The sequence below is a fragment of the Entelurus aequoreus genome, linkage group LG21 (assembly GCF_033978785.1).
Source record: "Entelurus aequoreus isolate RoL-2023_Sb linkage group LG21, RoL_Eaeq_v1.1, whole genome shotgun sequence".
In the NCBI taxonomy this organism is placed as follows: Eukaryota; Metazoa; Chordata; class Actinopteri; order Syngnathiformes; family Syngnathidae; genus Entelurus; species Entelurus aequoreus.
The window spans coordinates 30,680,056-30,691,780 of record NC_084751.1 but is presented as its reverse complement, the minus strand read 5'-3'; the positions used below and the strand labels follow the sequence as shown (position 1 = coordinate 30,691,780).

At 38.5% G+C, this 11,725-nt stretch overlaps 1 protein-coding gene and 1 long non-coding RNA gene across 3 annotated transcripts in view; one reads left to right on the top strand and one right to left on the bottom strand.

Annotated features, from left to right (window-relative positions):
• LOC133638601 (uncharacterized) overlaps positions 1-11,725 on the top strand; it is a 53,316-nt gene that overhangs the window by 20,671 nt on the left and 20,920 nt on the right. The window contains exon 1 of one of the 2 annotated variants that reach the window (XR_009823660.1): positions 1,508-1,623. The exons of the other annotated variant lie outside the window; for it this stretch is intronic. This is a non-coding gene — a long non-coding RNA (uncharacterized LOC133638601). Of the gene's footprint in view, positions 1-1,507; positions 1,624-11,725 lie in introns of those variants that run through there. 2 annotated transcript variants of the gene reach the window in all.
• smyd1a (SET and MYND domain containing 1a) overlaps positions 1,359-11,725 on the bottom strand; it is a 55,189-nt gene continuing 44,822 nt past the window's right edge. The window contains 2 exon segments of the mRNA XM_062031386.1: positions 1,359-1,617; positions 1,753-1,921. Coding sequence (XP_061887370.1) covers positions 1,552-1,617; positions 1,753-1,921 — 235 coding nt within the window. The 3' untranslated portion in view covers positions 1,359-1,551.

The following is an 11,725-nucleotide window of genomic DNA, read 5'->3' as shown; positions in this document are numbered from 1 at the left end:
TTAGATCCGATAATGTCATTGTGAGCTTGTAAAGCCATTTTATACAATTGTGATTATGGGCTCTATAAATAAATGTTTGATTGTTTTATGGATTGAGTCATATGTATATGGGCCATTCCACCAAAATATAATTGTTTTAAAATTCACAACAAAAAAAAAAAATCTGTTTAAAAAATTCGGTGTATATAAATTCAGTGTAAAAAATTATTAGTGTATAAAAAAACCAGTCTAATAAGAATCAGTGTAAAAAAATCCAGTGTAAAAAATTCAGTACTGAAAAAATTCGTTGCTTCAAAAAGCAAAACTCACTTCCGGTAACATAAGGCTAAAGCAATCGCTCTTGTCTCAGAACCAGCCAATGAGGTGTCAAGCTTGAAGTCACGTGATACGAGTATTGAAAACCAGCAAGAAAAAAAAGCAGTTAACTGGGCTACCTGGGCATAATACGACATATTAAACACTTCAATGAAGTCGGCTGAATGTTTTCAAACTATAGTTATTATTCCAATGGTTGATTTTTTGTGATGTACGAGTTATTTAGTGTCATGATGTGCAGTTAAACTGACTTGTGATACACAATGTGACCAGCAGATGGTGTTGCATAATGATGCTCGATCTAATATCACTGTTCTGCAGGAACTTTGTTGTAGAAAGTTCTGCAGAATTAACAGTGATATATCGAACAAGTGGATGTTTTTTTTTATAATTTTGCCGTGTTTGTTGCATCTTTGTTGCCCTTGCTTGATTAAAAATATGTCGATCAAGGAGGTGGTCGAGGAAGTAAGAGCAACGTCCATAAATTCTCAATATTCCGTGTTTTATTGTTCATAGTTAATATTGTCGGGGGACGGCGTGGTGCTGTTGGGAGAGTGGCTGTGCCAGCAACCTGAGGGTTCCTGGTTCAATCCCCACCTTCTACCATCCTACTCACGTCCGTTGTGTCCTTGAGCAAGACACTTCACCCTTGCTCCTGATGGGTCCTGGTTAGCACCTTGCATGGCAGCTCCCGCCATCAGTGTGTGAATGTGTGTGTGAATGGGTGAATGTGTGAATAGTGTCAAAGTGCTTTGAGTTCCTTAAAAAGGTAGAAAACGCTATACAAGTGTAACCCACAAGTATAACCCATTGTAAATCCCAGAGTCTATATTTTTATGTACATTCTGACGGGGGGAAAAATAGAGTTAATTCCGTTTTGGAAACAGGTCTTTTTAGTTTTTTACTGAAAAGACACTCAGAATGTACATGAAAATACATATTGTGGGATTTACAATCCAACAAGAACAGCCGGTACATATCATATATAGTAACAGAGAGCACTTCCTGATGGTGGTAAAGTGACCACAACACATTGTGTTCTGCAAGTTTTATTGTAACTGCTGTACACAACATGTGATGGTGCTCAGATGTCTTCAAATACAACAGTCTTTGTCAGCACATATTTAACCAATAGAGCTGTAACACATGAGCAGCCATTTGTGTTTCTTCAGGTGGCTCTTCAGCGAAGACAAGTAGAAACTTTGGCCTCGGGTTGTTTGTCGAAGCCAGCATAATTTAGGATGAGGCCGCCTCCTCTTCCTTTTTCTTCTTCAGCTCCATCTCAGTTTGCATGCGCATCGACTGAAGGTAGGCAGAAAGACTCCACATTAAAGCTATCAATGCTTGAATACCACCTTTCAATTAGGATATCAACATGAACATGGCTTACGATTAAACTACTCAATTGTCAATACTGTTGTTACTCTATGACCTTACCTCCAGGTTGTGGGTAACAGTGTGGTTGGGCCCGTGGGAGACCATTAGAATTCCATAGGCCTGGCAGATCATGCTGTGGCCCTGCTCAGTCTGCCCTGCCTGCCAGTGTGTGACGCCTGCACGCATGGTGGCCAAACCCAACTGTGGGCTATTGTGGTGGTACAACTTCCTGTTGATGAGGGCGATAGAGGAAGCAAAATGTATCCAGCCAGGTTAATTTCAAAGAAACCCGGGCAAAAAAGGATACCTGTCATAATAGGAATGCTCTTGTGGATGTTTCCTACTAAGGGGAATATTAGACAGGGGTGTCCAATTTTTTCCAGCTAGGGCCGCATAAAATAAAATATAAGGATACCAGGGGCTCAGTAGAAGTTGCTGGTCTTTCAAGTAGGGGAAGCTCATATTTAGCTACTTTCTAAACACAAGTACAGTCTCTAAAAACAGATAAAGGATATAAAGATGTTAGAGTTTACAAAGAAAACATCACTTAGAGCAGTGGTCCGCAACCATTTTTGCACGGTTTAATGTAGACATTATTTTCAGGGACCGGCTTTTCACTTGTGCCAGATAAATACAGCTAAAATAAGTGCATGAAAAATACAACTCCCTATAAAGCTGAATAAGTGGGAGCCCTGGGTTTGTTTCTTTGCAATGAGATCCCCAGCAGGTTACCAATAACCTGCTAGCGACTGTGGATGGAAATCAGCCTTTGGCTACAATCTGTCACATTTATATTTTATATGTTCATTAATGTGCAAAGTATCATGTCACAAAGTTGTAACAAATATAACAAATGGCAGCTTTCGATGAGGAGTTTTATTGTACATCTATAAACAAGCTTATTGGTGTGTCTAGTGGGACAGGCGAAAGTTAAGTCCGAGAAAATGCAGTCGTTTATACATTATTTAATGTTTCTCTGCGGACCAGTAGCAAATGCGTCACGGACCGGTATCGGTCTCCGGACCGGTGGTTTGAGACTACAGGTTTAGAGGATTACAAAAAAAATCTCATATCAATTTGAAACAACAGAATGAAACTTCAAAATTGGCTCTGATTTACAGTAGTTGTCCCCAACCAACGATCTGGGGAACGGTACTGGTCCGTGACACATATGCTACTCGGCCGCAGAGAAACATTAAATATTTTAAAAACAAACACATTTTTTCGACTTAACTTTCACCTGTCCCAGTAAAGTGGATACACCAATAAGCTTGTTCATAGATGTATTATAAAACTCCTGATAGTAAGTCGCCATTTGTTATATCTTTGTTACACGATCCCTGGGCTCGGGGTCTTTCTGTGTGCAGTTTGCATGTTCTCCCCGTGACTACGTGGGTTCCCTCCGGCTACTCCGGCTTCCTCCCACCTCCAAAGACATGCACCTGGGGATAGGTTGATTGGCAACGCTAAATTGACCCTAGTGTGTGAATGTGAGTGTGAATGTTGTCTATCTGTGTTGGCCCTGCGATGAGGTGGCGACTTGTCCAGGGTGTACCCCGCCTTCCACCTGAGTGCAGCTGGGATAGGCTCCAGCACCCCCCGCAACCCCAAGAGGGACAAGCGGTAGAAAATGGATGGATGGGATACATGGTACAATGCGCAATGTTGTACATATAAAATGTAACTGTGCCAGTTTGTAGCCAGAGGCTAATTTCCATATGCAGTCCCCGGTAGGTTGATGGTATATAATAGGGGTGTCCAAACTTTTTGACTGGGGGGCCGCATGGGTTAAAAAAAATTGTCTGGGCCTGAAAGCCGACTACATGCAAAGTAACCACATACAGTATATATAGGGATGATGTTTGATAAGAAATTATCGAGTTCGAGTCTATTATCGAATCCTCTTATCGAACCGATTCCTTATCGATTCTCTTATCGAGTCCAGATAGGTTGTTGTATATGGAAAAAACCACACAATATTTGGTTTAACAAAAGCTCACTTTTATTATATAAGAAAACAATTTAATCTAAAAAATAAATAAATATTGACTGTTGCCCCCCTAAAAAAAAAAAAAAAAAAATATTGACTGTTGTTACCCAAAGTATATTAAGTGGGATTTTTCAGAAAAACAAATATATAAGGTAACACAAAAACAACCTGTCTCTGTGATCACTATAGGTGTATAAATAATAATATAGTGTTAAATAAAATCAGTACCTTGGGCACAAAACTGGAAATAATACAGCTCTCCAAAAAGTGCAATTCTGCTGCTATTTGACATAACTGTTTGTTATGATGCTTTGACATTTTTGCACTTTATTTCTTTATTGAAAGAAAATTCTATGAATAGAAAAGTTGTTTGCAAATGTGGTTACAATGCTAAAAAATGAAAAGTTAAAGCTAAAAAAAGAAATACACTTTATTGAGTTAACATTGTTTCTTTATAGGGGGAAAGATGTTATATAGGGAATATAACAACTACACTACCCATCATGCAACGGGAGTGACGAGCATGCGCGGTAGCCCCGAAAAGTGTTGCATGTCGTCACCCGTGAAAGTAAACGTCAAGAACTCAGCCAACACGCCTCGTCTGCATTATTTATAATTAGACAGACAACACATATACAGTGTGATTTTGTTTTGTTTACAAGGAAAGAAAAACAAAAGTTGAAAAAGGGAGATCATGTCATATATGTATGTGCTGCGGTTGCTATAAGAACGTTGCGACAGCTGCCGTAAAGGAGGTGCGTTGCTATGTTTCCGGTTGGTCGTAAAAGTGTTCGTCATGTGTTTGTAGTCTGCTCAAAGCTCCCAGTAAAGTTATTCATTGGATTATACCTTTTGTTTTGAACTTTATTGCACATTGGAGCGCTTTTTCCCGTCCATTTTTTTCCTGCTTTTGCTATCTGCGCTTAATGACCGAGCTACGTGACTGATTTCTTGTGATGTCACACGGAGCATTTCTGGTCGGGACGGTATTCGTTCCGAGGGGTTCGAATATAGAACCAACTCTTTTTCTTTACTATAGTGGTCTCGATAACGGGTACCGGTTTTTAAAAAGGGATTCGAGTCCGAGGACTCGGTTCTTTTCTTATCGAACAACCGGGAAAACCGGTTTCGAGTATCATCCCTAAGTATATATATACTGTATATATAAGTGTGTGTGTGTTTACATATTATAATAATATAATAGATATATAATGAATAATTATTACAACTGAATATTAAGAGTATGTGTAAGTTCAACTCCTACCTTTTTTACTTCTGTGACTACCTCTTTGAAGCTTTGTAATCAATCAGAAATACCAAGCAGCTAAAAGTCAAACATTTATAAGTGTGGATTTAAATGGGTGAAATTTCGAATGCTATGGTGATGGAACTTTTTCATAATATCCGCAAAGTTCAGTGAGCAGGATGTGTTATCTGTGACCATGTGTGTTGACTTTTTGTGCTGGTTGAATTTTTTTTCTGCATTATGACTAGGAAAGGTTGTTTGGATTGGGTCATATAATAAAAATGCTGTGCTAGTACTTACAAGAAAGTACACATCATGGTCACTGACCAGATTTGATCACATTGTCCACAAGACAGTTTGCCACCTGTCAGACCCCTGGGTATTTAAATTTGATATTTATTAATTAACACTCTGTACGGCCAGGTTGCGTATTGAAATTGAACTCGTGCCATCGTCTTCACGGCCAAATTGAAAATGCAGACGGTGCGGCCCAGGCCTTGGACACCTCTGGTATATAGTATACACCATCAACCTGCCGGGGACCATCTCATCACAATGAAACAAGCCCAGGGTTCCCACTAATTCAGCATTATTGTTATGATCCGTTGCCGGATCATGTGTTATTTTAGTTTGACTCGCTTAGTTCTGTTTTGAGCACCCCTGGGTTTGTGTTTTAGTTGCCATGACTGCAGATTAGTTTTACCTGCCTCTGATTAGTGTTCAGGACGCTCACCTGCTCCTGGGCACTAATCAGAGAGCTACTTATTCTTGTTTTTCGCCACAATCAGTTTGGTGATGCACATTTTTTTATTTAATTGAATTTTTCCACAAATGTTATGACTACTTGTTGTTCAAAAGCTGAGGGAAAACTCAGAAAAACGTCATGCTAATGCTTGCCAGTTGTTGACGTGACCACCAATGCCAGGGATTGTAACATTTTAAACAGCTTCACTGCTAAGTTAATGATAACTAGACAGCTTTTTGCTGATGCATTCTTGTGTGTTCTTTCTTTGACTAGGAACCATGTAAACTTAAAGCAATTATTGGTACATTGTTATGTAAAAACATTATGGTTTTACTTCAAATACTGGTCACAACTGTCCAATGATGTGTTGTATCAATAAATATGAGAATTCTTGCATTCCATTCAAGGGTCAGAAACTCAAAACTTTAGGAGCCAATTTTAAGTTTAATTTAATGATACTTTTGTGTAAGAAGTATTAAATGGTAAAGGTGCAATATTGAGAGATATGGTTTCCTGGGTGTTTAAAAATCAACAATGTACACTAAATTGAGCCCAAAACTATGTCAGAAAACCGTAAAAACATCCGCACTGTGGATTTTGTGAACCTTTCCACCCTTAATATACAGTATACATATAATATATTCTGAGCGATCTGAATTAAACATCTTACACTTTGGTAACAAAGCATATTAGTGTAATATCTATTAATTTATCTTAGAGGGGACCTATGATGATTCTAATCAACCCTCAGCACACTTCCTCGTGGTCTAGAAATTATGTATTGGATATTCTTTAGTGTAAATTTTGCGTACATTATGTATTTATTTTAAAGGCGATAAACATCGCTATTCTTTTTTCAGTTATGGTCGAAAATAAACTTCATTAACCATATGTAAAATTTGCCAGTCACAACATGATGTACAGCTTGTGTGGGGCACAACACCTCATAAAAAACATCATTTAGCTTTCTGCTTGTTACAGAATCGTGTGCATGCCACAATTATAGGAAAATATAACTTTATCCTACTGTTTCTCAAACCAAGTAGTAATGTTTCAATAGCACCATCTATTTTTAGCAGAATTTAGTGTCTAATACCACTTTGTACTGTTGACAAAACAGTCCTGTGTAAAATGTTGTGGACTAACAAACACAAATGTATTTAAAGGCCTACTGAAACCCACTACTACCGACCACGCAGTCTGATAGTTTATATATCAATGAGGAAATCTTAACATTGCAACACATGCCAATACGGCCGGGGTAATTTATAAAGTGCATTTTTAAATTTCCCACCACACTTCCGGTTGAAAACGTTTTTTTATGCTGACGTATGCGCGTGACGTTAAGGGTTGGTACGGAAGTATACGGACCCATTGAATCCTATACAAAAAACTCTGTTTTCATCTCAAAATTCCACAGTATTCTGGACATCTGTGTTGGTGAATCTTTTGCAATTTGTTTAATGAACAATGGAGACTGCAAATAAGAAAGTTGTAGGTGGGATCGGTGTATTAGCGGCGGACTACAGGAACAACCAGGAGGACTGAGAGATGGATTGCAGACGCGCTAGCCGCCAAACTCACCTTAACTTCCTCCGTCTTCGGGCCGCCAACCGCATCTGTGATTGGGTGAAGTCCTTCGTCGCACCGTCGATCGCTGGAACGCAGGTGAGCACGGGTGTTGATGAGCAGATGAGGGCTGGCTGGCGTAGGTGGAAAGCTAATGTTTTTAGCATAGCTCTGTGAGGTCAGGTTGCTAAGTTAGCTTCAATGGCGTCGTTAGCAACAGCATTGTTAACCTTCGCCAGCCTGGAAAGCATTAACCGTGTAGTTACATGTCCATGGTTTAATAGTATTGTTGATTTTCTATCTATCCTTCCAGTCAGGGATTTATTTCTTTTGTTTCTATATGCAGTTAAGCACGATGCTATCACGTTAGCTCGTAGCTAAAGTGTTTCGCCGATGTATTGTCGTGGAGATAAAAGTCACTGTGAATGTCCATTTCGCGTTCTCGACTCTCATTTTCAAGAGGATATAGTATCCGAGGTAGTTTAAAATACAAATCCGTGATCCACAATAGAAAAAGGAGAGAGTGTGGAATCCAATGAGCCAGCCTGTACCTAACGGTCAGAGCGAAAAAAGATATGTCTTGCACTGCATTCTAGTCTTTCACTCTAACGTTCCTCATCCACGAATCTTTCATCCTCGCTCAAATTAATGGGGTAATCGTCGCTTTCTCGGTCCGAATCTCTCTCGCTCCATTGTAAACAATGGGGAATTGTGAGAAGTCCTTCCTTCGGTGACGTCACGCTACTTCCGATACAGGCAAGGCTTTTTTTTTTATCAGCGAGCAAAAGTTGCAACTTTATCGTCAATGTTCTCTACTAAATCCTTTCAGCAAAAATATGGCAATATCGCGAAATGATCAAGTATGACACAGAATGGATCTGCTATCCCCGTTTAAATTTTAAAAAAATCATTTCAGTAGGCCTTTAATGTATATACATCAGAGCAGGTCGGAGGGAAGGAATGACAGCAGAGGGGGAGGAGGCTGGCTGACAGCAGTTACTTGGATGCCAACATAAGTACATCCGTCAACCTGTGACATCACAAATTAGCCATTGTTAAAAAAAATAGTGCATTCAAAGCTGCATGCAAGCTCACAAGTATTCCACATTTTAACAACATTTATAAGCCAGAAAAGAAGAAAATCATCCTAGGTCCCCTTTGCCAATACATTTATAGAATTTTTATAATATGCTCAGGGGCAATTAAAAACCAAGTTGTGGATCAAAAATGACCCTGCGCCACACTTTGGACACTAATGATATAGGGCAGAGAGGCCACATGCACACTGGCTGTATTCTTATTGTAGGCAATTAAGCCCCTCACACCCAATCCCACAGATGCAGTAGCCCACTAAATGCACAAGATGGTGTTGTTTTTCTTTCTGAGAAAGTTTTTGATTGTTGAGCATTTTGATTTTGAAATCAAAGTGTATAATTAATTAAATAAAGCAGTGACGTGCAGTGACTGTCACACAAGCTGAGGTATTGATGCTTTTGGATTATAATTTTTTTTTAAACTTAAATTTACATGCTGTAATCACTGTTTATACAAATTGCTCATTAAGATAACAAAAAAGAAGGGAGGGACTAATTCACCTTCAAGAAAATGTAGGCATCAATACTTAGTGATGGGCAACCTACTTGAAAAATGTAGTAAATTAAACTACAAGCTACTTTCGATTATATATATATATATATATATATATATTATTCATCCATCCATCCATTTTCTACCGCTTATTCCCTTCGGGGTCGCGGGGGGCGCTGAAGCCTATCTCAGCTACAATCGGGCGGAAGGCGGGGTACACCCTGGACAAGTTGCCACCTCATCGCCTCACCTCATATATATATATATATATATATATATATATATATATATATATATATATATATATATATATATATATATATATATATATATATATATATATATATATACATACATACACACACACATATATATATATATATATATATATATATATATATATATATATATATATATATATATATATATATATATATATATACACACTTTGTATTATTCTTTATTTTTCAGAGAGTTGGTAACAACCCTAGGCAACAGGATACTGGGCTTAAATAGCTTGAGATATAACAATAGGCTTATAATTTCATCAGTTGTTGCTATTATTTTATGTTTTTATTAATTGTTGATAGTTGGTGATATTTATTTTCAACTTCATTGATATGTTAATACAAATTCTGTATAAAGGCTGTCTGGCTCAAAGAGGCAAAACTCGCTGAAGATTACCTAGATCAGGGGTGTCAAACTCATTTTAGCTCAGGGGCCGCATGGAGGAAAATCTATTCCCAGGTGGGCCGGAATGGTAACCTCATGGCATGATGACTTGAACATAAAGACAACTCCAGGTTGTTTACTTTGTTTTACTTTGGCCAAAAATAGAACAAGCACATTCTGAAAACGTACAAATCACAAATAATCCTCTGGACAAAACACTTCAAGTCTGTTGAACATTCTGAGGAAATTGATGCAGTTTCAAAAACACATTGAATAACACAATGATCTTAGACTTCGTCTTAGTGTATCTACAAAGGCAGGATTAAACTTTCTTTTGGGATTGAAAAAAAAACATGTAACCTCTTTGAGGTATCAAATACCTCCTTTGTCATGTCCACATATCAATCCAGTGCTAACTCAACAAACCGTAAGAAACAGAGGTAAAAACTATTCAAAAGGGTTAAGTTTTCTCGTTTTTCACAGAGACATTATGGGGGACTAAGGGTGCCAAATAACGATGTGTTCGAAGCAGAAGACAGTTTCATTTGGGTTGAGGGAAAGGAGCCGCAGCCACGCATTACTTTGTACCTCTAGTCCAGAATTGCTATTGTGACATCCAGTGGATACATTTAGAACAGCAGTTTCTTTCATAAAAAAAAAAAAAAATGCAGCTCATTTTAATACTTGGCAAACTCATCACGCGGGCCGGATAAAACCTGTTTGCGGGCCGGATCCGTATGTTTGACACCACTGACCCAGATCTTGCAATTTTTTTAATGACACTCTGCAAATTTTTATTCAAGTAAATGTTAAAAAACAATTGTAAATGTACAGAAAATACATTTATAACACAGATAATTGGACAAATGTTTATATTAATTTATTTATTTCTCATGGGTTTTTCATATTTTTCATCATGTCATATCCCAGATGTGCTGTTAAATTATAATAAAAAAAAAAATCTAATTTAGTAGTTATGCCGTCATGCTTCAGGTTCCTGCTTTTTTCTTAATCCTTTGCAACCGTGAGCCGAAGTGACCGGACAATGTTTTTATTTTCAACGTTTTAGAACTTAGGTTTTATGATCAAATACTATTTGTACGTGTGATTTTGGTGATTTATCAAACCGAGATTTAGAAATGATTAAAAACCCATTAGACAGTACAAGCTGGACTTGTTTTGTCCTAGGTGGTTCTTTTCTGATCTAGAAACATCACTGCACAACAGGGATGTCCAAAGTGCAGGCCAGGGACCATTTGTCCTTATTGTCTAAGGGCGTGAAGGAGAGTGTGAATGGTTGTTTTTCTCTATGTGCCCTGCAAATGGCTGGCAACTAGTCAAGGCTCTTGCTCAAAGTCAGCTGGGATAAGCTCCAGCTCACCCGTTAACTTAATAAGGACAAGTGGTGTAGAAGGAAAAGTGGTGTAGAAAATGGGTGGGTAGAAATGTTAATTTGGACAGCCCTGTTTATTTCAGAAACAATGCTGATAAAAGTGCGTCCAAAGACAATATACAAGGTCAGGAAGACATGGAGGTTTTTTTGCCTGGAGTCAGTGAAGACTTTGACTGTGATCAAGTGTCTTTAAACACATTTGGAACGTTTGATCCTAACTTCAGAAAAACCTTTTTAAAATACAAAATGTTGGAGTACTGTTGTCAAATTTAAAATGGGACGATTCCAAGTCCTTAACTTCAAGCTAGTTATTTTAAAAGCGTGTTTCTGAAAAAAAAGAATGAAGACATATTCAACTAGTTATCTTTCAAAAGAGACCAAAGCCATGTGTTCAAATGGTTCAAGCCTATCATAACATTTGCTTAAATGAAACCTATGATGGATTTAGTTTTTTGGACCTATAAATACGAAGGTCCTGAGTTCGATCCCTGGGCTCGGGGTCTTTCTGTGTGGAGTTTGCATGTTCTCCTCGTGACTGCGTGGGTTCCCTCTGGGTACTCTGGCTTCCTCCCACCTCCAAAGACATGCACCTGGGGATAGGTTGATTGGCAACACTTAATTGGCCCTAGTGTGTGAATGTGAGTGTGAATGTTGTCTGTCTATCTGTTTTGGCCCTGCGATGAGGTGGCGACTTGTCCAGGGTGTACCCCGCCTTCCGCCCAATGCAGCTGAGATAGGCTCCAGAACCCACGCGACCCCGAAAGGAACAAGCCATAGAAAATGGATGGATGGATGGACCTATAAATGTTGTTTCAATGTTGGATACTCGGG